General features: G+C 41.9%; 1 protein-coding gene across 21 annotated transcripts in view; it reads left to right on the forward strand.

Annotated features, from left to right (window-relative positions):
• Positions 1-25,258, forward strand: part of FNBP1 (formin binding protein 1) — a 144,310-nt gene that overhangs the window by 44,645 nt on the left and 74,407 nt on the right. For 20 of the 21 annotated variants that reach the window (XM_060411671.1, XM_060411663.1, XM_060411664.1 and 17 more), the window contains exons 2-3: positions 13,013-13,128; positions 25,171-25,227. Coding sequence is in view for 18 of the 21 variants with exons in the window: in XM_060411663.1 (XP_060267646.1) it covers positions 13,013-13,128; positions 25,171-25,227 (173 nt within the window). In the remaining 3 variants the exon portion in view is untranslated. Of the gene's footprint in view, positions 1-4,830; positions 4,908-13,012; positions 13,129-25,170; positions 25,228-25,258 lie in introns of all 21 variants that reach the window. The other variant, XM_060411670.1, reaches the window with a different exon arrangement.

The following is a 25,258-nucleotide window of genomic DNA, read 5'->3' on the forward strand; positions in this document are numbered from 1 at the left end:
CAAGAATACTGGAGTGGGTTGTCATTCCCTTCTCCAGGGGATCTTCCCAACCCAAGGACTGAACCGCGGTCTCCTGCACTACAGGCAGATTCTTTACCATCTGAGTCCCCCAGGAAAGCCCCAAAGAGCTGGAGTTCAAACCAATTCATTCTAGCCTCCGGATCCTGCCGTTAGCTTCTCTGACTTTTCTATAGGATTACCTGTTATCTAGACAAAGTCTTTTTTGGCTTGGGCCTGTTCCTGGCCTTCTCTTCTTTGCATTCTCCTGTTTTTCTGTCCCTGGCCAACACCACACAGCCTTTTCATTAACTTCACAGTAAGTCTGTGTTGGGTGTGGCCAGTACCCCCCCTTGCTTTTCAAGAGTGTTTTGTCTGTTGACTGATTTTTGCAGCTCCGTTTAGTCTTTGAATTACATTCTCCGGAAACTTGTTGGGCTTTTAATTGAAACTGCATTAGATCTATAGATAATTTGGGAATGATTTGATATATTTACATTATGGAGCCTTGTATCTCTGCATTTCTTGTGGGTTTCTTTAATGTCTCAAGAAGATTTAATTGTTTTCTCCCTGACGGTCTCACAGATTTTTTATTAAGTTCATTTCTACCCAGTTGCAATTTTTCATGCTATTGTGAATGATATTGTTGCTCAGACTTCATGTTCGGCTTGTTGCTCTTGTATTGAAAAGCAGTTGCGCCCTAGACATTGATTTTATATCCAGCAACTGTATTAAGCTCTTAGTTCTTAAAAGTTATCACTGGATTCTTTTGTCTGTGCTACATTATTAATCATATGCTCTGTGAATGACATATTTCTTCCCTTCCAATCCTTATACTTTTTTTCCCTATCTTGTCTTATTGAGCAACTGATTTCCCCAAATTAGGTCTGACATCCACTGTCCAAAACCTTTGGGAACAGACGTGTTTGGAATTCCAGATTTTTTAAAATGGAGAAAGGAACTACAGTAAATAGCAATCTGGTTCTACCATGGAAGATAAAAATGATCACAGTATGTGTGACGAATCAATTTTATAAATAGGCTTGGGTAAAGTTTGTCACCAGATGAATTAATATTTCTTAAAATACTTTTTTATTATTTATTGGTATGTGTCAGGTCTTCATCACGCAGGATCTTTTATTAGTTTTTCTAACATGCCTTCTTTAAACTTGAGTATTTAAAAAATATGTAGTATTTGGACCAGATGTTGTGAATAATAGTAGAAATAAAACTATTTTATTCTGTATTTTAAAAACTGTTTCGTACAAATAAGAGCTCTCCTGGTCACAAAACAAACTCTCAAAAATTCTGTAGTTGTGGCATGCAAGCTTAGTTGCTCGGTGGCGTATGCAATCTTAGTTTCCCGACTAGGGATTGAACCCGTGACCCTTATGCTGGAAGGTGGATTCTTTTTTTTTTTTCTCTCTTATGGATGGAAGGTAGATTCTTAACCACTGGACCACCAGGGAAGTCCCTGAACCTTCTTTACGTAACATTGGAAGTGAGTTAATTGCTACGTGTTTAATCTTTTTCATTGGTGTTAACTAAATTTCAGGTGCCAGGACTTAAACAAAAATGTTCCCCTATGGTATTTCTCTAATATTCTGCCCGATCCCACACACACACCTGGAAATAATTTATAGAGTTTAGAAGTAAGTCAGAGTTTTAAAATCTGGCTTTTCCTTCTCATTAAAAGTTTAGTTTATATACTTTGCTCTTCATTAGTCTTTGGACCGCCTTCAAAGTTCCTCCTGGTATTCGGAATGTGGTTTCCTCCTCTCTCCCTCCCCCTCTTTTCTTCTGCCCTTGCGTTAGTCTTAAACCTGTAGAGGATGGTGTGGGATGTTTGAGAGGTACAGTGAGTTCTCTAGGACTTAGAGGATGGCTGGCCAGCTGGAGGAGGGGGAGGGGACTGAACTCTTGCACCTGCTGATGGAGCCGGCCCGGGAAAGAAGCCAGTTCATATTTAGACAGCCTTCCATGTCCAAGCTGATGCACAGATACCTGGAAATGAATGAGAAGATTCCATTCCAGGTCGAGGCCAGATGGCGATGATCCCGAGCGTTTGTTTTAAAAACGTTCATCTTAACAAACTTGACTAAGCAATGAGAGCGTTTTTTTTTTTTCTTACAAAGAGCAAGGTTTTGTTCTCTGACTAATTTCCATCTTCATTTAGCATTGATGCAGCCCACTACAATTTCAAGCTAGACCCAGCTTTCTGAACCTAGTTTTTATAGGTTCATCCTCCTTCCTTCCTTCCTTCCTTCATCCTTTCATTGAAGTATAGCTGATTTACAATGTGTTAGTTTCCGGTGTACAGAGCAGTGATTCAATTTTATATATATATATATATATTTTTTTTTCAGATTCCTTTCAGTTATAGATTATTACAAGAGAGTGAGTATAGTTCCCAATGCCACACAGTAGGTCCTTGTGGTTTGTCTACTTTATATACAGCACTGCTTAGTTGCTCAGTTGTGTCTGACTCTTTGCGGCTCTTTGTGACACCCGTGGACAGAGGTGCCCGGCGGGCTACAGTCCATGGGGATTCTCCAGGCAAGAATACTGGAGTGGGTTGCCATGCCCTCCAGCGGATCTTTCCAGCCCAGGGATCGAACCCCAGGTCTCCCGCATTGCAGGTGGATTCTTTACCTTCTGAGCCACCAGGGAAGCCCTGTACAGTAGTGTGTATCTGTTAATCCCAAACTCCTAATTTACCCCACCCTACCCATCACCCTTAATTCTTTTCTTCCTCTACTTAAATATTTGACAATGTCTATCGGGAGGAGTACCATTGAAAATATCATTTACAGGCAGAAACTTAACGAACCATTGTAAAGCAATTTTCCTCTAATTAAAAAAATATATATTACCATGAAATATCATTTACAAAGTTAGTGGGTTTTTTTTCTTTTTTCTTTTTTTAATGAAAAATAGTGAATGCTCCTTGAAATGTTTTTTCCTTCAAAATCTTATTCTTTGCTATCTCTCTCACATAGCCTGTTTGGGGCAGTTACAGATGTCTGTTTTTGCTTGTTTGTTGCTTTTACTGTATCCAAAGGAACAGAGAAGGGGGCAGAGAGTGATTAAGATTTTCTAAGAACGTTGAGATAGGTCAGAAGCTCATTGCAGCTTCTTAAAGCAGTATGTTCCAGAGCAATTTCCCCTCCAAGTCTCATCTGCTTGGTCTCCAGTCCAGTCAGAACTTGGGTGCTTTTTCTACACATATGATTTGTTACCTTCTCTTTTCATTTCAGGATGCAGGATAAAATCACATTACAGTTGGCTGAGGGCACCCCTCATTCACTGGCCTGAGTCTTCTGCTTTCTGGGGCCTTTAATTTGTTGTACATCCAGCCAGCACCAGCCTCCTTACTGCCCTTTGTACACAATGTAATTATTGTTAGAAAAATTCCAAGACGCAACTTTTCATGTTCTGTGCGCCTCTCCACATTCTTTATGTCAATAACTTCATCCATACGCTGCTGCCTCTTAAACTTCAGCTACAGTTTTTGTTTTTGACTCGAACATGTGTTTTCATCGCGTGTTTGTGTCCTTACCTTTCATGTTTCCAGAGCAATGGCTGGAAAGAACGTGGAGTAATTCTTTAGTATTTTCATTTTCATAACAGGGTTCACAACAGTGACTCATTATTGTAAATATACCTAACTTTGTACCTGTTTTTTCTGACATGCTGTAGACTTCCTTATTCATTTTTAAACATTTTATTTATTTGGCTGCAGTGGGTCTTAGTTGTGGCACACGGAATCTTCGATCTTCATTGTGGCATGTGGGTTCTTTCAGTTGCAGCACCCAGAATTTTTAGTGGCGGCTTGCATTATACACCCTTATACCATGCAAACTCTCAGTTGCAGCACATGGGATCCAGTTCCCTGACCAGAGATCGAACCCAGGTCCCCTGCATTGGAAGCATGGAGTCTTAGCTACTGGATAATGAGGGAATCCCTAGACCTGCTCTTTAAAGAGATCTCAAGTTCAGGAACGGAGAAGGCAATGGCACCCCACTCCAGTACTCTTGCCTGGAAAATCCCATGGGTGGAGGAACCTGGTAGGCTGCAGTCCATGGGGTTGCGAAGAGTTGGACACGACTGAGCGACTTCACTGTCACTTTTCACTTTCACGCATTGGAGAAGGAAATGGCAACCCACTCCAGTGTTCTTGCCTGGAGAATCCCAGGGACGGGGAAGCCTGTTGGGCTGCCGTCTATGGGGTAGTCGGACACGACTGAAGCGACTTAGCAGCAGCAGCAGCAAGTTCAGGAAAACCTTCCATTTTGCGTGCATTCCCTTCCTAATTAAAATCTGTTGTACCAACTTGACTGTCCAGCCATGACCCTGTCACATCAGAGCCCCTATTTTGTCAGTTATGTTATAGGCTCTTGCCTGAGTAGGCATTTTCAACCCAAGGAGCCGCACCACCCCAGTTCACTGGACCCATTTCAGAATCAGCAGATGTATACATGGTTTGACAGAATCTGCAAAAATCTGTATTGTCAAAACACAAGGCTATCTGGCTCTTTGAAAGAAACCCTCTAATGCTGTCTCTCACATTTTATGTACTGTGGACAAACACTGAAGTCACTTTGGGTAATGGTTTTTCATCACTTTCAAGGTTTGACAGCTTTTATGTTGAAACTATATTTTTGGGGTATTTCTGCCTTTGATTTAACGTAGGAGGACAAGTCTTCCTTTGTCCAAGGAAATGAATTGAAATCTTTGTTAAACATCCAAGAAATAGAATCGCAGATGGTATTTTGGATGACACATTTTTGTTTATAAAGTTCTATAATTTTTTATTGTTGTTCTTTCTATAGAGGCAACCACTTAAATAGTCAGACTCAAGTGGATTTTTAAAAACTTTTTAAGTGAGGTTTTCTTACATTCAGTCTGGGTAAGTCTATATCTTCTGACACTTTGTGTGTGTGTGTGTGTGTGTGTGTGTGTGTGTAGTAACTTTTTTTAAACATTTATTTTTAATGGGAGGGTAATTGCTTTACAATATTGTGTTGGCTTCTGCCGTAGAACAACATGAATCAGCCGTACGTATACATCTGTCCCCTCCCCCTTGAACCTGCCTCCCACTCCATTCTACCACTCTAGCTTCTCACTGGGTTCCAGGTTGTGTTCCCTGTTACACAGCAACTTCCCGTTAGCTGCTTTACACGTGGTAATCTGTATGTTTGACTGCTGCTCTCTCAATTCGTCCCGCCCTCTCCTTCCCCTGCTGTGTGCTGTGCCCTGTCTTGGCTCTGCGTGTCTGTGTCTCTATTCCTGTCTTGCAAATAGGTTCATCAGTACCATTTTTCTAGATTCCATATATATTCATTAATATATGATATTTGCTTTTCTCTTTCTGACTTATACTTCACTCTATATAATAGGCTCTAGGTTCATCTACCTCACTGGAACTGACTCAAACGTGTTCTTTTTCACAGCTGAATAATATTCCATTGTATATATGTACCACAACTTCATTATCCATTCATCTGTTGGTGGACATCTAGGTTGCTCTAACACTCTTTTTAATTTTTTTTTATTTTACATTGGAGTATAGGAGATTAACAGGGCTTCCCTGGTGACTCAGACGGTAAAGAATCTGCCTGCAATGTAGGAGACCTGGGTTCGATCCCTGGGTCAGGAAGATCCCCTGGAGAAGGGAATGGCTACCCACTCCAGTATTCTTGCCTGGAGAATCCCATGGACAGAGGGGCCTGGTGGGCTTCAGCCCACGGGGTCTCAAAGAGTTGGACATGACTGAGCAACTAGGCACTCATACAACAGCAGATTAACAATGTTGTGTTCGTTTCAGGTATACAGCAAAATTATTCAGTTACACATATACCTGTATCTATCTTTTTTCAAATCTCTTCTAACACTTCCCTCAAAGAGAAGAGGACGCCAGCACCAGCAATATCATCCAAGGGATTCTGTAGAAATAGAGCCATGTGGGGCACTCCCCTGGCCGACCAGTGGTTAGGACATCTAGTATCCACTACAGGGGGCACAAGTTTGATCCCTGGTTAGGGAACTAAGATCGCACGTGCCACGTGGCACGGCCGAAAGAGAAAAAGAAACAGAGCCATTTAGGATCTGGTGCTTCGCAAGGTGCCCAAGTCCTCAGGAAAGCGGGTTTCTTACAGAATTAGAGCATCCTAAGACAGTGGTTTGATACCACATGGAAGTACCCCAGTGACAGGAGGGGATAATTCCCTTTCCTGAGTAAGTAACTTCCCGCAGGGGGACAGATTTCTGCATTTCCGAGTGGAGGAGGACTGCCTTTGGATACCGTTTCTCCAGTCTGAGCCATTTATACAGAGGTGACTTTGGCAACTCAGTTTCTTATTAGGTTGGCTTTTTCCAGGGATTTCGGATGTGTCTGTTTAATATCCTCTTTGATTAGAGGAAGTATCATGTTAAGAATTGACCTGTACTTTGGAGACAGCTTCACTGTGGCCGATTTGCGTCTCTTCATCTTAAATAGCTTTTGTGCTCATAGTTCCTGTGTTAGTTCTTTGGCATCATTTGGGAAAAAAAAAAATCTGATTTCAGGAGTCTTCTTGAGTAAGCAAGAATAGTCATTATATCTGACCTAGAGAAACCAGTCTTCACCCTGACTGATGGGTTTATATTGTGGGTCTATGGGAAGGCAAATTTTGTTTGTATTAAACTTTATGATTTGGGGACTTCTCTGGGGGTCCAGTGGTTAAGACTCCATGCTCCCAATGCTAATCTCTGGTCAGGGAACTAAAGTCACGCATACCACATGGTGGAGCCAAAAAAAAAAACCACCCAAAATACAAAAAGTTAAGTAAACTTCATGATGTTTTAGAACCTCTGATGAAGATCACTTCATGACCTAAACAAATGCCAGAGTTCATGCTTATTTCATTGTTCAATCTTCAGTGTATAAAGGAGCTTGATCACAGTCTAGGACATGAAAAAATAGTTGTAAAATACTGATTAATACAGTTGTGCTTTCCTCATTTGTCTTTTCGGCTTACTCAGCCCCTTGTAGCTGAAAGCTCCTGCCAGGAGCCTTTGGTTCATTAGAATTCAAGGAGCAATGAGAATTCAAGAGAAGGCTTGGTAAGGGGGAGGGGGAAAGAGATTCTGAAAAGGTACCTGTCAGGTTGTAATCAGTTACTTGGACACATCCATTTGCGGTTATCTTGGCAAATTTGGAGTTATTTGTTGAGTGTATGTATAGCAGACACTTATAAATTAAACATTTTCCATTAGGTCCCACGTTATCTGACTTTCTTCGGCTTTGGCAATATGAAGCTTTCAAGAAGAAGTTTTAGAGTGTGTGTCATGTGATAGTGCGTGTCTGAACCTCTGGAGGTTCCAGAAACCCTCTCGTGGAGTCCACGAGGTCAAAACTATATTCCTAATGACACTAAGACATTGTCTTTCTCGCCGTGTGGGCGTTTGCACTAATGGTACAAAAGCAGTGGTGGGTAAGATGACTGGCGGCTTAGCAGGAATCAGGGTGCTGGCTCCAAATTGTGGTAGTGGTTATTGTATTCTCATCATTACCTGTTTGAAAAAAAAAATCAGTTTTATTTTTAAATGTCTTTGATGAAACAGTAAAGATGAATGAATCTCAATGTTTAAATATACATCATTCATCTTTTTAATAGTGTGGCAAGATAAGAACCAGAATACTTAAACCAGAATATTAAACCAGAATACTTAAGTCATTGTATTTTGAGCTGGACTAGCTGCTTTTATCAGGGGCCTTCCCAGGTGGCTCAGCTGAAAAAGAATCTGCCTGCAATGCAGGAGACCCTGGTTTGATTCCTTGGTCAGGAAATTTCCCTGGAGAAGAAATAGGCTACCCACTCCAGTATTCTTGGACTTCCCTGGTGGCTCAGACAGTAAAGAATCTGCCCTGCAATGAGGAAAACCATGGAAGACCAAATGAAGGAGGGCATGGCAACCCACTCCAGTGAATACTTGTCTGGGAAATCCCATGGATAGAGGAGCCTGGTGGGCTACAGTCCATGGGGTTGCAAAGAGTCGGAATACCAGAGCGGGTTGCTATTTCCTTTTCCAGGGGATCTTCTCAACTCAGGAAATGAATCTGAGTCTTTTGCATTGACAGGTGGATGCTTTACCACTGATCCACCAGGGAAGCCCACTTTTATATCGTTTTTACTTCAAAGAACAATCAACAGATGAACTCTCAGGCATTTGGCAGACATTTTCTCTAAAATGAATGAATCAAGCCTGTCACCTCAAGGAAACAACTGACAGTATTTGTAGCCAATGATAAAATCCCAGCTTTTAAGTGGAAATTAAAGTTTTGGAAAATGTATCCTTGCCGCTGTGACCTTGACTGTGACCACATATTTAAAGACTCATCGGATAAGATCTGTAATGATATAGACATGTGTTTCTAAAATAGTTTATATTGAAATGCGTCACCACTTGGAAGATCTGCATAATAAGTGAAATAATATTTTCCAAATGGCCAGAGCATAATGCAGTCACGCCCAGGTAAGAGATCCATTCAGAGTGCAGGACAGACCAGCGCATTTTATTGTAACTGGTATGAAAAATTCATTGCATGGTTTCAAATTTCACATTGCAGCCAGCCTTTAAGAAACTACTATTTGTTGAGTTTGGGTATGGTATCCACAATTATCTAGACAGGCATTGAAATACGCCTCTATTTTCTAACCATTGCATATCTGGGTTAAGTTGTATTATTTTATATACTTCTACCAAAATAAGGACCCACGACAGACTGAATGTGAAAGAAGATGAGAATCCAGCTGTCTTTGATTAAACCAGACATTAAAGAGATTTGTAGACATGTAAAACAGTGCCATACTTCTAATTTTTTTGAGGGGAGGGGGTTTTTTTTTGAAGTAAAGTTCCTAAAAATAATATATACATTAGGTCAATTAATATACAACAAATTTATTGTTGTCTTTTAAAAATGAATTGATATTTTTTAAGACTTTCAACTTTTAATTTCTGGTAGAGTAAATATTGATAGCTATAAAGCAGATAAACAGGAACTTGCCTGGTGGTCCAGTGGGTAAGACTCCTCACTCTTGATGCAAGGAGTCTGGGTTTGATCCCCGGTCAGGGAACTAGATTTCACGTGCCGGAGCAAAAAGGTCCTGTGTGCTGCTGCTAAGACCCAGCACAGCCTCTGTTTGTGTGTATACAAATAAACACACGTACATGGGTATGTATTAAGATGAGCAAAGGCTCTTTGGGGTCTTTAATGAATTTTAAGGGGGGAAAGGAGTCTTCAAAACTGCTGCAATGTGACATCAAACAGGAAAACATTTTCTCTCTCTCTGTTTCTCTCCCTCCCTCTCTTTAAATCAAGTCTAATTCACAGAAAATGGAAAGGACTCATTTTTGATCATGGTACCATCTGCAAAGTAGTAAAGGCTATTTTGAAAAATAACCACCTACAATATTTGTTCACAAAAGAGTCTTTTTAAGATCTGGAGGGTTTTGGTTGTTTTTTTTTTCCATCAAGTTTTCCATATTTCCATCAAGAATGTAAGCGGGTTGGTTGGTTTTCCATCTGTTTTGAATTTTCTTGTAGCTGCTGTCAAAAAGTCCATGTTGCGGCCATCCCTGTGGCAGCAACAGTCGAGTCCTGCGTCACTGAGGTGTTGTAATAATAGCAGAAAAAAGAACTATACTATATTCATGAGCAAGTACTAGTTTGTTATCGAGTCAGGTTGTTTTTTTGTTTGTTATTAAGATCTTCTATCCCATTTGGACACTTATTTTAGTAAGTACTTTATTATAGCTTGCAGAATGGTCTTGAATAGAGATAACTTTATTGAAAACATATTGTTAGTTTGAGGCCAGTAATTTTTAAGATAGGCTCAATTCAAGTGTAAATTTTTTTTAAAGTTTTTTGATCTCAAAAGCTATTGCTTTATATTGTACATATTAGTGCTAAAAAGAATCGCAAAATAATATAGTAAGGAAAAATAGGAAGTTTGGTTGTTAGCAGGACAAGGGTGAAATCTAAGAGCAGATGATCTTAGTAAGTTTTTGAGGAAACATCTATACCTTTAAAAATAGTAAGGCTGGGGACTTCCCTGATGGTCCAGTGGTCGACTCCATGCTTCCAACGCAGGGGGCGTGGGTTTGATCCCTGGTCAGGGAACTAAGATCCCACATGCCCCGTAGCATGGGCGAAAAAAAAAAGTAAGGCTCTGGTGGTAGAAATTATACAGAAAGAGGGGTCTCAAATGGGGGGAGGGGTATGAAAAAGTTAAATAAATAAGATCATTGTAAAACTGTATCAACAATGGTTTACTGATTAGCAGAAAGCTTTAAAGTAGCCTTGCTCTGGGAATTCCCTGGTGGTCCAGTGGTTAAGAATCCAGCTTCTAATGCAAGGAACACAGATTTGATCCCTAGTTGGGGAATTAAAATCCCACATGCTGTGGGGTAACTAAGTCCACGAGCCCTGCAACTAGAGAACCCTTGATGCACCTCGACAAAGACCCAGAGCAGCCAAAATAAAGACTAAAATAAAACAGCCAATTAAAAATAAAAAGAAGCCTTGTTCTGAATAACTAGGAATGATTGCAGTCATTACTCGAACTGTTTGTATATTTGTTCTCTCAAGTACTTTAAAGAGATCTACAGTCTTGTTTACACTTTAAATTTGCCTGACCATCCTTGTCCTTAGAGGTAACATAAATAACCTTCTTGAGCAGTGAAGTCTCAGTTTGTGAAATCTATTATCGGGGACCAGGAATCAATGAAAGTCTTTAATATTAGTCCTTGATTTTTGGTGGCTCAGCTGATAAAGAATCCGCCTGCAGTGAGGGAGACCTGGGTTCAATCCCTGGGTTGGGAAGATCCCCTGGAGAAGAGAAAGGCTACCTACTCCAGTATTCTGGCCTGGAGAAGTCCATGGATGGTACAGTCCATGGGGTCGCAAAGAGTCGGACACAACTGAGTGACTTTCACTTTCACTTTCTTTCACTCGATTTTTTTAATGGTAACAGTAAACGTTATTAGATATCGAGATAAACATTTTACAGTGTTAATTTTCGATTAGAAAACATTGTAGTAAAAGAAAACCTGAATTTCTTTTTTTTTTTTTTTCCTTTAAATTAATTATCTATTTATTTTTGGTTGTGCCGGGTCTTCGCTGCTCTGCTCTGGGCTGTATCTAGCTGGGGAGAGTGGGGGCTACTCTGCTTTTGTGCACGAGCTTGTCCTTGCAGTGACTCCTTTTGTTGCAGAGCACAGGTCTAGACGCACAGGCATCAGTGGCTGCAGCTCACAGGCTCTAGGACCTGGGCTCAGTGGCTGTGGAGCACAGGCTTAGCTGTCCTGCTGGCATGTGGCATCTTCCCAGACCAGGGCTCGAACCCATGTCCCCTGTATTGGCAGGTGGATTCTTATTCACGGTACCCCACCAGGGACATCCAAGAAAACCTGAATTTCTTACGTTGAGGTTTCTCCAACTGTTTTGTGGGACCGAGTTCTGCTTCATGGAGAAGACAGCCAGAGGGGCGGCAGTGTGGGGTGAAGTGATTTGTTGAGTTAGGGTTCCATGAAGCAGAACCAAGCAGCCACCCTAGGATTCTGCCCTGCACATCCCTTCCAACTCTCCATCTAATCTGTCATGAAGGCTAGCTGAGTTTGAGCTCAGTGGTGCGAGCCCATGGACTGTAGCCCACCAGGCTCCTCCGTCCATGGAATTCTCCAGGCAAGAGTCCTGGAGTGGGTGGCCATTCCCTTCTCCAGGGGACCATCCTAACCCAGGGATTGAACCCAGGTCTTCTGCATTGCAGGCAGATTCTTACCATGTGAACCACCAGGGAAGCCTTTCTGTTTGAAGTATAGTTGATACACAGTGCTGTGCCATCTCTGTGGTATAGCAAAGTGTCTGACTTATACACATACCTATATTCTTTTCTTATAATCTTTTCAATGCGTTTTTAAACATTCTTTTCCATTATGATTTATCCCAGGATACTGAATATAATTCCCTGGGCTATACGCTAGGTCCTCGTTCATGCATTCTAAATGGAACTGTTTGCATGCTCGCTGGTTGTTGGTTCATGATCTGTAGACTCCCTCCCTCTGCTCCTGGTTTTTTGCCTTTGGATTACTGAACCGTCCCCTGACATCCAGCTCCTGGTGATGCTAAATGTATCTCTGGCAGTGCCCCTCCATTTGCAGGCCCTTTAGTGCCCACCAGAGAGTCTGAGCACCTTAACTCGGCATTCAAGGCCTTGGGTGATTCAGCCGGGACCCTCGGGTTCCATCAGCCACTGCCACTCGTTCCCTTGCATCCTACCCCCACCTTGGGCTCTAGCAAGACCAGTCCACCTGATTCCTGGTCCTCTCCCTGCCTTTGCATTAGCTGTGGCTGGAATACCTACCGCTCTCACTCTTCCAGACTGCTGTTCTCAAGCACTCGGCACATTGGGGCCATATTTTTATTCTTGGCTCCCCAGCCCCAGTCGCCATTCCTGCCCCACACAGTAGGCTTGACGCATGGATGAATATTGAATAGAGTCCATGTGAGTCATTTTATTTGTTTGAAGAAAGTAGTATTTTGTAACTCTTCTCTCTCCCATTTCTTTGCCCCAAATTTCAATGAGCTTATGTTGAAAGTTAACTCGCAAATGACCCTTCAGGTGCTAAGAGTGTGGCTGAGTTAACTCAGGAGTGTTTCATCTCTCAATTTTTGGTATCTGCAGAAGACACTCTGCTTTGTGCCAATACATTAAATATATCCAAACACCACGTTTCTAAACAGGAATAAGGAACGTGAATGGATGGGTCAGAGTTCAATATCTCAGGCAGTTTTCAAACCAAATTTGGTAATGTTGATTTAAAATTGCTCAACGAAAAAGCACCCAAGTACAATCATGGAAAATGTTAGAACTGCTTTCTAAGTACTGATATATTGTTGAGAGAACTGAAGTTATGTTAATCACAGACAAAGATTACAAGCTCTGCCTTTTTTTTTTTTTTGATTAACAGGATCAATTTGACAACTTAGAAAAACACACACAGTGGGGAATTGATATTCTTGAGAAATACATCAAATTTGTAAAGGAGAGGACAGAGATTGAACTCAGCTATGCCAAACAACTCAGGTAAGTTGATATTGAGAAAGGTTGTTTGTTAACTGCAGAATGAATGTAAGGGTCATTTATACCCTCATTTTATACCATAAATGTGTAAGCCTTTAAATATTGATTTTCCCCTTTTAGGAAAGCTTATATTGCAGTAAAAGCAATTTTTTTCATATAGAAAATTATTTTTCAGAGCACAGTAAACAGAAAAACCAAGTTATTGCTTTTATGCTCTGTTGCTTAAAAGGTTAGCAGCTGAATTTTGGAGCACCTTTCTTTTTTTCCCAGAAAACTTTATTTGAAACATAACAACAGAGAAGGACACATATCATAAGTGTATGACTCCAGAAATTTTCAGAGTGAATACAATTATGTGATCGGCACCCAAGTCAAGAAACAGAAAATTACCAGCCTCAGCCCCCACTCCCCCAGTCCCTTCTGGTTCATCCCCCTCCCCTGCCCCCGTGGTTGACCACTCTGCTGATCTCCGACCACATGGATTGGTCTGGCATGTTTTTGAAGCTTTGGTGAATGTTATCATGTATTATGCACTGTTTTATTTGGTTTCCTTTGTTCCTCATTACGTCTGTGAGATTCATTCGTTACATGCTGTGGTGCTTTTTATTTTGGTTGATGAGTGTGTCAAGGCTTGTCCAGTCTACTGCCGCTAGGCTATTGCTTGTTTCCAACTTGGGGTATAAAGTACATGCCCAGGAGTGGGATTCCTGGGTCTTAGGCTTTGTGTGTGTTTAGATTTAGCAGATGGAGTCAGTTTTCCAGAGAGCTCGTCTGATTCATGTTCCCTCCAGCAGCAGCTGAGCGGTCCTCAGGCAGCCCTTCTTACAACTCCAAGGACAAAATTATCCAAGAAGTTTGTGTTCTTACATAAAATATTTAAAAGTTGCTGGCAGAACTAAGTTTGAAGTGGCAAGATCTTTAATGATTTCTTGTTGGTTTGTGCAGATTGTGAATACCTAGATGACTTTCAATTTAGAAACATTTCATTTTAATCCAGAGACCATCTGGACAAGGTGAATGTCGTGTATCTTTGAAAGAATCATCTTAGAGAGCTCTTGTTGTCATTTAATAAGTGCCTAAGTGGTACGTATGGTGCACTTCACGGATGATAAGTTTTGTTTCCATTGAGTAGATAAAATACAATATATATTGCTCAATGAAATCATTTTTATAAAGATTTTTTAATAAATTTACTATTTATTTGCTTAATAGTACAGCTGGGAAAGACTGCAGGCAACAGGAGACAGGGGCGGCAGAAGATGAGATGGTTAGATAGCATCACCGGCTCCATGGACATGAATTTGAGCAAACTGTGGGAGGTAGTGGAGGACAGAGGAGCCTGGCTTGCTGCAGTCCATGGGGTCATAGAGTCGGACATGACATAGCGACGGAGCCGCAGCAACAACAAATTTGTTTAGTGATAAATATATTATTTAATAATAATTTGATAATTTATTTACTATGAATTAAATTGTCTTTATTTAATTTTGCTGAATAAAACTTAAGTAAAATTAAATTGACTCAATAAGAGTTTAATAAATAAACTTATTTTTATAAATAAATTTTATTGCAGATGAACTTCTGATGCCTTCTGTGCATCAGCCTCATTAGCAGTTGAAAGCTTCATTACTGACACTGGGCGTGGCGAACGAGCTGCTCTGTGTTGATTATTTAAACATTGCACTGGTGTCTTCTCTGTGGAGATGGGTTGCGCAACAGCTTTAGCCAAAGCGCGCTGCTGCTGCTGCTGCTGCTGCTGCTGCTGCTGCTGCTAGCCTCCTCTAAAGGATTTCCCTGCCTTCCTTGACTTTCTCTCTTGGCGTCGTCTCCTCTTTCCTGGAGCCTCGGCCACTGCCTTGTTCTGCTTGGAAGGTTTGTCATCTGATGTCGCGAAGTCTGTCCTCGGCAAGCTTCTCCACCGGTTCTGTGTCAGGACAGAAAGGCGCTGCTTGGCTGCCCTCTGGGCAGCACCTGTCTCCCGGCCCTTTCTCATCATTCTCTGTGAGCGAGGATTTAGGTCACAAAACTGGAGGCTATTGGAAAAGACTCCCAATTCCAGCAGTAGGTTTGGGGTAACATTTAATAGCTCTCCATTGACCATTTCCCCCTGTTTCAGATCTAGAATAGCAGTGTTATTGCTGTGGCTGTTATCTCTTGGGAAGTCCTTTTCCTGAGATTTAAATGTTAACATTTGTTTTACTCCATGCAAAGTATCTAAATTTGTGCTTATGGGTGTGTGCTTATTCGGTTAGTCGTGTCCGACTCTTTTCGACCCCATGGACTGTAGCCCACCAGGCTCCTCTGTCCATGGGGATCTCCAGGCAAGAATACTGGAGTAGGTTGCCATGCCCTCCTCCAGGGGATCTTCCCAAGCCAGGGATCGAACCCCAGGTCTCCTACACTGTAGGTGGATTCTTTACCCTCTCAGCCACCAGGAAAGTCCTGTGCTTATGGGAGAAGTTGACAGAAACAGATAATGAGTAATTGAACCTTGCCTTCAAGACAATTACTAGTCCTCTGGAAGTGTCTTCTAATCCTTAAGACTGAGATCTGGGCAGGGCCCTTGGTGCTGAGGAGTAATCAGAGTGCCTTGCTGATCTGCTTTTCCGTTTGCCTGAGTCCTTCACGGCCCTCCTTGCTGCACAGCCCAACATGTCCTTCCTATCTCCACTGCTTGCTTCCCGCTTCCCTGAGAAAATTGAAGCGGTCCAAGGAAAACGTCCTTAGAGTCTCACACTCTGTAACCCACCTGTCCGAATCTGTTCCCACACCTGATGCTCCTGTCCGAATCCCAGCCCACCTCTTACACACTGGCCCTTCCCAGAACCCTGTCCCACTAGTTTTCCCTCCATCTCCGTGTTATCAGTGCTTCCCTTTCTATTAGATGACCCCCATCTGCACAAAAACGCACCACTGTCTCCCGTCGTTGAAAATCCACAAAGAAAACAAAACTGTTGAGCTCACCCCTCCTCTCCTTATTAAGCTCACCTGTGTGAACTGCTCCTTGGGGATGCCCATGACCTTCATCCTGGCCCAGCCAGTTGCCTGTCCTCAGTCCTCACCATCCTTGACCCCTCAGCAGCTTTGATGGGGTGGATGCTGCCTCCTCGAAACACTTCCCTCACTTGGCATCTGAAACCCCCATCTCTAGGCTTCCTTCCTGTCTCACCGAAAGCTCTTTGGAAGGCTCTGCTCAGGCTCCCTAGAGGTTCCTTGTCTCCTCCCGCCCCTTCACGCTAATCTGCCCCAGTGCCCAACTCCCGGTCCTCTTTTCTTCTCAGTCTGTGCCCTCCTGGTGATCTTGTCTGTCTCCTGGCTTTCAGGATGGTCTCTATGGCAACAGACATGTGGCTCCAAGCTAGACCTCTATCCTGAACTCCAGAAGCAGGTTGCTCAGAATGTCCGTTCGGATGTCTAGAAAACATCTCACATGTAACGTATCTGAAAAGGCATCTCTCCGCTCAAAATCTGCATCTCTGCAGCCCAGTTCTCCCTCTCCTCACTGCCTCCTCCACTCAAGTTTCCCTCAGAGTAAATCCGAAATCCTTACGGTGTATGTCCTACAAAGCCGACACAAGCGGTCTCCCTCCCTCTCTGACATCTTCTCTCCCTTCATATCTCTGCTCTAACCATCCCCGCCTCCTTGTTCAATCTTGTACGTTCCAGGCCTGTTTTCGCCGCAGGGATGTTACACGGCCGTTCATATGGATCACACAGAGGTTTTATCTCCCAGGATCCTCGTGGCCAACTGCCTCACCTCCTTCAAGTCTTTGCTCAAATGTCACCTGCACAGTGAGGGCCTCCTTGCCTCCCTGCTGTACTTTCTGGTTTTCCCAAAGTGCTGATAACTTTCTAATATTAAAGCCTGATGTGGGGGAAGGGTTACTTAGTCACACTGGCCAGGGAAAATCCATAGCTTGAGAACTGACAGACAGCAAGCAAAGGTCTGAGAGTAGTTCTTCCAGGCCAAGGAATCAGCAAGTGCAGAGCTCCTACCGTAGAGATAAGTTCGAGGAATGGAAAGTTCCATCCAGTGTGACTGGAGCATATTCAACAAAGACTTGCTTGAAATACCAGTATGATGTTGAAAAACATCACTTTTGGGGGGAGATATCTGTCGTTTAATTCTTTTCTGCATTAGAAGAAAAAAAAATGCTAACTTATTTTAGATGTAGAAGATGATAATTAAGGTTTTGGTTTCTGTAGGTCAGTGGTTAACAGACTATCGGCCACCTCTGTGGCCCAATCCATCACTGCCTGATTTTATAAATAAAGTTTTGTTGGAACACAGGCACATCCATTCATTTATGTATTGTCTGTGGCTACTTTTGCAAAAAAAAAAAAAAAAAAATGGCAGTGGTACAGTGCAACAGAGACCACATGACCAGGACCTGCTTGCAAGTCTGAAATACTTAGTGTCTGGTCCTTTCTAAGCTTGCTTATGTGTGTGTGTATATATGCTTATATATAAGTTTGCTGATACCTGCTATAGTTACACTCCATTCAAGGCATGTGTGCATGAGTGCTCAGTCGCTTCAGATACGCCTGACTCTTTGCAACCCTATGTACTATAGCCCACCAGGCTCCTTTGTCTATGGAATTCTCCAGGCAAGAATACTGGAGTGGGTTGCCATGCCCTCCTCCAGGGGATCTTCCTGATCCAGGGATCAAACCCATGTCTCCTGTATTGTAAGCAAATTCTTCACTGCTGAGCCACCAGGGAATCCCCTCCATTCAAGGCAGGGTTAAATTCTTAATATAATCTTAAATTATGTTATATGGCCTATATAAGAGAACCAACTATTGATTGCCCCTTAGCAACTGTTTCTTAAAAAAAAAAAAAAGGAAACAAAACAGTGACTTATTTGTTATGACCAGGTAATGAACGCGTATGATTGAAACTTCTAATCCTTGCTTCCCTGAAGCTCAGGGTGGCCTTGCCTTTTTGCACCGTGCAGATTATTCTAGGAGTTCATGTTTATCTTTCACAGCTATACAGTGTTGTACTGGATTGGTGGATACCTTGATTGTTTCCAGCTGTTTGCAACTCTGAACAAAGTTGCGATGGATAACTTTGAATGAAACACTTGGACAAACATGTCTAGAGAATAAGTTCCTAAAAGTAGCCCTTTGGTTCTGGTAAAATTTGCCAAGTGGCCTTTCTTGGAAACTGTAACATTATCACCATCCCAGAGTGCATGGCACTGCTACCTGCCTTGACCCTCAGTATTTCTTGTTATGTGTCTTTTTTTAATCTTTGCTGATTTGATAAGTAAAAATTGCTAGATCTGACCAGTAATTTATGTTTTTCTTAGTAAGAATGAGGTTGGATATGTTTTTATGCATTGGAGTCATTTGTACTTTCTTCTTGAGCCATTCTTATCCTGGTTGTTTTTTTTTTTTTTAATTGGAGCCCATTGTAAATGAAAGGAAATTGTCAAAGTCATTTTATAAAATATACTGCATATTGTATATACAAGGTATTGAATTTAAATTTATTTGAACAGTTAGCAAGATATTCAAGTGAAACTTGAAGGATTTACCAAGCTTGAAATATTAAATTCTTATAAGATTTAGCAAAAAAAAAAAAAAAGCAGGTTGTCATTGCTGTTTGGTGGGGTCTTTTTGTGTGTGTTTTTGTTGTTATTTGTTTTGTTTTTAACTCATGTTGTAATTTTAAACAGGCTCAGTTGACTCACTGCTAGGAAAGATAAAGGAAAGAGTATTTACGTCTTTTACTTCCTCTCCTAGTTGAGTTATGTAACTTGGTTTATAAAATGAGTCTCACAGTTAGTTTGCCTTAATTACAGATATATGTTCATCAGCATTCCCTCTACCCACAGCCTCTCCCCTTGTTTGTTGGCATCAAGAAAAATAGGGATATTTTACCCTTGATGGGAACTTTTGGCATGCTCCTCGAGTTCTTTCTTGTTTGAGAATACCACTCTACAGTCATCCCTCAATGTCTGCAAACATCGATTCCAGGAACCACCTCCTCAGATACAGAGATTTGAAGATGCTCAAGTTGCTTTATATAACAAGGCATAGTATCTTTGTATAACCTACACACATCCTTCCAAATATTTAAATCATCTCTAGATTCCTTATAATACTTCATACAATGTAAATAGTGTGTCAACTGTTGCCAGCATGAAGCAAATTCAAATTTTGCTTTGGGGAACCTTCTGGAATCCCCCACCCCAATATTTTTCATCTGTAGTTCATTGACACCATGGATGTGGACCCCAAAGATAATGGAGGATAGACTGCACCTAACAACAATGTGACTTAAATTATTCTCTGGTCATTCTTTCTCTCCAAACTTTGTGGCTACGTTGTCTTCTGGTGGAAAAGTCTGCTGCTGCCGCTGCTGCTAAGTCGCTTTAGTCGTGTCCGACTCTGTGCAACCCCATAGACGGCAGCCCACCAGGCTCCGCCGTCCCTGGGATTCTCCAAGCAAGGATACTGGAGTGGGTTGCCATTTCCTTCTCCAATGCATGAAAGTGAAAAGTGAAAGTGAAGTTGCTCGGTTGTGTCCGACTCTCAGTGACCCTATGGACTGCAGCCCACCAGGCTCCTCTGTCCATGGGATATTCCAGGCAAGAGTACTGGAGTGGGGTGACATTGCCTTCTCCGATGGAAAAGTCTAGGGACAGCCAAATATTTATTCTTTGTAGGTGGCTCCCTTTTTTGACTCTAAGAAGAACCTTTTTGTGCCACTTAGCAGTTTGGTAACTTTTCCAAGCAAGGCTTTGTGGTTGACCCCTCTTTATCAGTTTTCTTTACAGCACTTTCAATTGCAAAGTCAGCTGTTTATTTCATGCCCTTATACATTTTCTTCCAAATTGGGTCTTTCTCTCTCATTTTCTTCCTCCCTTGTCTTCTGTATTACACTGCATCTTTTCGCCTTGCTTATATTTAATGCAGGCAGTTTGGTGAAGTGCTTAAAAGGAACAGATTCCAGAGCAGCGGTCCCCAACCTTTCTGGCGCACCGGTTTCGTGGAAGAGAGGCTTTCCACGGGCTGGGGTGGGGGAGGGCCGGTCTCGGGTGTTCAAGTGCATTGCAGTTACTGTGCACTTTGTGTCAGTTATCATTACATCAGCTCCACCTTGGATCATCAGGCATCAGATCCCGGAGGTGGGGGACCCCGCCCTAGAGTCTTAGTGTCCGGAATGTTCTTCCACTTAACAGTAATAATGATTTGGGGCAGATTCCTCTATGTGCTTTGTCTTTTTTCATCTGTAATATGTGAGTCGTAAGGATGATGATCTTTCCTGCCTTACAAGGTGGTTGAGGGGTCTTAAGGAGATAAAGCATGTGCGTGTCTTAGGCTACCAAGGGAGGAGGCAGGAGAACAAGTCCCAGATCAGCCTCCTGGAAGGCGAGGGGCGTGGGATATTTCTTAAAGAAGCAGGGCGGTGGTTGGCCTTAGGTGTGGAGAAAGGTGAGTGCAGGTAGGATGAGGTCATTCGTTTTCTGTGCAGGTGTACCTGAGTTGCTTGCTTCTTTGTGGGATGCATGTTCCAAAATGGAAGTGCTTAGCATGATCTGAGGGTGGAGTTTCTGACCCTCTGCCATCAAAAGGCCATTCACTGGACACCTGTGCAACTCCAGTTTTAGGTGGGGCTTCCCTGATGGCTCAGATGGTAAAGAATCTACCTTCAATGCAGGAGACCTGGGTTCGATCCCTGGGTCAGGAAGATCCCCTGGAGAAGAGTATGGCTACCCACTCCAGCATTCTTGCCTGAAGAATTCCATGGTCAGAGGAGTTTGGCGAATTACAGTCCATGGGGTCTCAAAGAATCATACATGACTGAGCAACTAAGACACAAAACCAGTGTTAGTTGGCTTAAACTTGAGCTCAACACAGCTGATTCCAGGTTCCTGGAAAACAACCCAGGCAAATATCTTACTGTTTCAGCTGCGTAATGCTTGGAAGACAAGCAAGGCTTTTGTAGCAAGAAAGCAAGCTTGAATGGTGAAGGCAGGGTGCAAGCAGAGGGGTTTTTAACAAACTGGAAGGCAAGCTCAAGAATTCGTGTTAATCGCCAGTTTCGGTTAACCCCATGGGGCGCCTGACTTTGTACCTCTTGTCTTTGAGACTCTGAGTTTCATTGTCTCTTCTGAAACTTTGCTAGTGTTTCTGTTTTGACATTCACTCCATTAGGTCATAAGCATTCACTCCTGTTCCTTGGGAATCCTTAGATTTGGGGTGATCTCCTCCAGGTGTCCGGCTTACGGCCCTGGGAAGTGGAGGCCCAGGCGGCCAGCCCGGCCCCTGCCAGGCCCTGGAATCGGGTGCTCAGCCTGCCTGTCCCCCTCCCAGAGCGTTTCTGTCTCTGTCCCTGAGTGCCGGCTCACCCCTCATCTAACTTCTGTCTGACTCGATTTTCAGTCAGTCCATGTTCCGTGGACTTCTTTCCCTTCCAGTGACTGTGAGGGAGGGGTCAAACATCTGTTGTACACTGTTCTAGAACCTTCCATCCCTCACATGGGTCACCACTTCTCAAAATGTGTAGACTGAGGTTATGTGCCCTTCTTCATTGGTTTATTTTCTGCTCTGGAAAATTTCCGGGCTTTTATTTCACCTCTTGTTGGAAAAAAGCGCAATTCTCTAATGAGATTTTATTTTGCCATCTTTATCTGGAAATCTGCAGTGAGCTTTTAAAAGTATAAAAGAAAGATAGAAAAAAAAAAATTCCTGGGTCCAGCCCTAGACCTTCCATTTCAGAGGATCTGAAATGGAGCCTAAGCATCTCCTTTTTTAAAGCCTCCTGGCAGCTCTTAGGAACAACCAAATTTAAGTCTAGTATTTTTATTTAAGATGTGTATTTTCCTCCTACCTTTTAATTAGCCTATCTGAAGAGCAAATATATAAAACACTTGTTTCTCAGAAAGATCTCATAAATTTAAAGTTGCTTTTGGTGGTTTATTGCTTGCTTATTTTTAAAATAACTTAATACACATAGGGCAAGAAAACCCATCTCGAGAGAATGGAAAGGCAATTGCTGTCTTTTTCTTTTTTTGTAGTGGTCCCTGACAGAAGTATCTTTGGATCTGAAATTCTCTTCTAGACCTCTTAAGGTTTTAGTTTTCTGTTAGCATTTATAGAGTGAATTATTCACTGATGCTTTTAAGAAGCATTTGAATGCTATATATGTTTAAAACTGTCAAAGTAATACTCATGCACAGAAAGACCATCTTTACTGGAGATCACCCACAACAGGTCTTTAATCTTGTTTCGGATTTGACTGGGAAAACGGAACTATAAAAAGTGCTGGTTTCTCCTGGATCTCTTCAAGCTCTGCTTCCTTCAATTAGGTATAAAATTTGAACTATTTTTATGGCTAAGGACTGGAAGCTAAAAAGAAAGTGTGGGTTTAAATAAACCTCTAAAATAACAGTTTTGAATGGATTTTTATGTAAGGTGTGAATTTAGAAGTGGCATTTTTCCATTTGTAGTTTATGGTTAGCAGAAGAGATGGTCATTATTTAAAACCATGCACTAAAAATGTCTCATGAAACTTCTAGGCTTTTCAATACTGCAGATCACATATATGCTACTTTAAATATATTTGCAAAAGAATCTATTGATTATCTAGTCATCTGCTTTCCATGGCTCCCCTCCTAATATTCCTGGTACATGTAAGTTGGAGCTACTGTTCTTGTTAAATCTTTTTTTGGCTGCACTGGGTCTTCACTGTGGTGTAGGAGCTTAGTTGCTCCAAGGCACATGGGATATTAGTTCCCCAACCAGGGATCAAACCCATGGAAGGCAGATTCTTAATCACGGGACCACCAGGGAAGTCCCCACATCTTTAAAGATGAAACGTGGTAGGCCAACTCAGAGTTCCACTGTGTTTTTGATATGCAAGATTTCTCTTGTCTGCATTATTGTTTTTCTCTAAAGTACTTGCTTTAGATATTTAGTATTTAGGAAATACTGCTTCTTCACAGTCTTTTGAATCTAAATCTACCAGATGATCTTTGCTGTGAGAGTTATCAGTAGAGAAAACACCGTGTAGTTGAAGCACAGCTCATGTGATAGCAACCTCCAAGTCAGTACATTTTTGTTTTATCAGTTTATCTACTTAAAAATTTTGAATTGTTACGTACTGCCTTTTTTAAGTAATTGCAGCAATCACTATTCTATTGGGTGATGTATATTCCCTTGGAATTTCGAAACTTTATGGTACAAGAGAGGTCATTTCACGCCCCTGCCTCAGGGTTAGAGATGAGGAACTGGAAGCACAGACTTGCCCACTGATTTGCTCGAGGTCACACCATCCAGACACATGGTCTCTGGATTCCCAGAGCAATGTCCTTTTCACTGAAGTCCTCTGCCTCTCATGTTATCTAGTAACACCTATTGGAGACGAATTCACGTTTCACTCTGTCTGTAAAATGTATCATGGTCAAAATTGCAAATTTACTATTGTATACTTCTCTAGGCACATCTGTAGATTCAGGGGAAATGAAAGAAATTAAATGTGAAATAATGAAAGTAGCTACTATGAAAGAGGAATAGCAATAGGGAATAAAAAGAGAAGTGAATAGTGAAATGGTGTCATATGGAGAGTCTCACTGTGGACCACTAGTCACCTCCTAGGACTGTTCTTTCTCCTCCCCTTCTTCTTTTTGTAAAAATTGAAGTTGGTTTACAATGTTGTATTCATTTCTGCTGTACAGCAAAGTGACTCATTTATACATACACTTACACTTACACATACATACACTTACCGAGTCACTTCTTTTTCATATTTTCGTTATGCTTTATCCTGGGACATTGAATATAGTTCCCTGTACTATTCAGTAGGACCCTATTGTCCATTCATTCTATTAATCATTTGCATCTACTAATCCCAAACACTCAGTCCTTCCCTCCCCCAGCCCCTCCCCCTCGGCAACCACAAATCTCTTCTCTGTATCTGTGAGTCTGTTTCTGTTTCACAGCTAGGTTCCTCGGTGCCGAACTTTGGAATTTGTCTTTCTCTTTCTGACTTACGTCACTTAGTGTGATAGTCTCTAGGCCCATCCATGTTGCTGCAAATTGCATTGTTACGTGCTTTTTTATGACTGCATAGTATTCCCTTGTACATATGTTACCACACCTTCTTTATCTATGGCTGTTCTTCTAACTATGGAAGCCAAAATAGGACCCAAGATAAATCAATCCCTGGAGCCTTTAGTGAATTTTCTTTTTTCAAGATCACTCTTCGTTTTTATGTAAATTTAAGCATGCAGAATGTAGCTGCTGCTAAGTCACTTCAGTCGTGTCCGACTCTGTGCGATCCCGTAGATGGCAGCCCACCAGGCTTCCCTGTCCCCGGGATTCTCCAGGCAAGAACACTGGAGTGGGTTGCCATTTCCGTCTCCAGCAGAATGTAGAGGGGAGTATTTGGATTCTTGACCTGGAGGTGGGATTAGGAAGAGAGAGATTAGAGCAATTTTGGCTAATCTGAGTGCGTTCAGTGTGAGCCTGCTACACAGGTTAAAATTTCTCCTAGTTAAATGTCTTAGCATAAACATCCCTCCAAATATCATTTCTACTTCCTTTAAGGAGACTTATTCACACAAGTGGTTTTCATTAACTCTTTGAAAGAGAAGCCACAGAGCCTTGAAAACATGCCCTTTGAATTTTAATTTTAAACATTCGGACCCAGTCCGTATGTTTGCCTTGGATTTAAAGCGATAATGCTTGACTGAGGATGAGTATACGGGATGGTGACCTGGTAAGAAAAACTACCCCAGCTCAGTGCTGTAAATAAAAGCCACTGCATAGAAACTACGCCCTCTAGTTAAATAATGTCAGGTCTTAACATCCAGGTAAGTGACCAACTGGTGACCGTGTCTATTCATATTTGCTCTTTCTCTAAAAGATTCAAACCTACGCAAGTCTTTCGCATCGAAAGATGGAAGGAAATAAATGGTTCAGCTGTGACCATTTTGTGACTTTTTAACTTGTAAACAAAAACACTATCTTTTGTCTCTGATTTCTCAGTTATCTTCTGTATAAGGTGATATGTCTGCCTTTTTGTTTCAGGAATCTTTCAAAGAAATACCAACCTAAAAAGAACTCGAAAGAGGAAGAAGAATACAGGTGTGTCTATCATTGATTGTTATGTGGCAGT

The sequence above is a fragment of the Ovis aries genome, chromosome 3, assembly GCF_016772045.2.
Source record: "Ovis aries strain OAR_USU_Benz2616 breed Rambouillet chromosome 3, ARS-UI_Ramb_v3.0, whole genome shotgun sequence".
Lineage (NCBI taxonomy): Eukaryota > Metazoa > Chordata > Mammalia > Artiodactyla > Bovidae > Ovis > Ovis aries.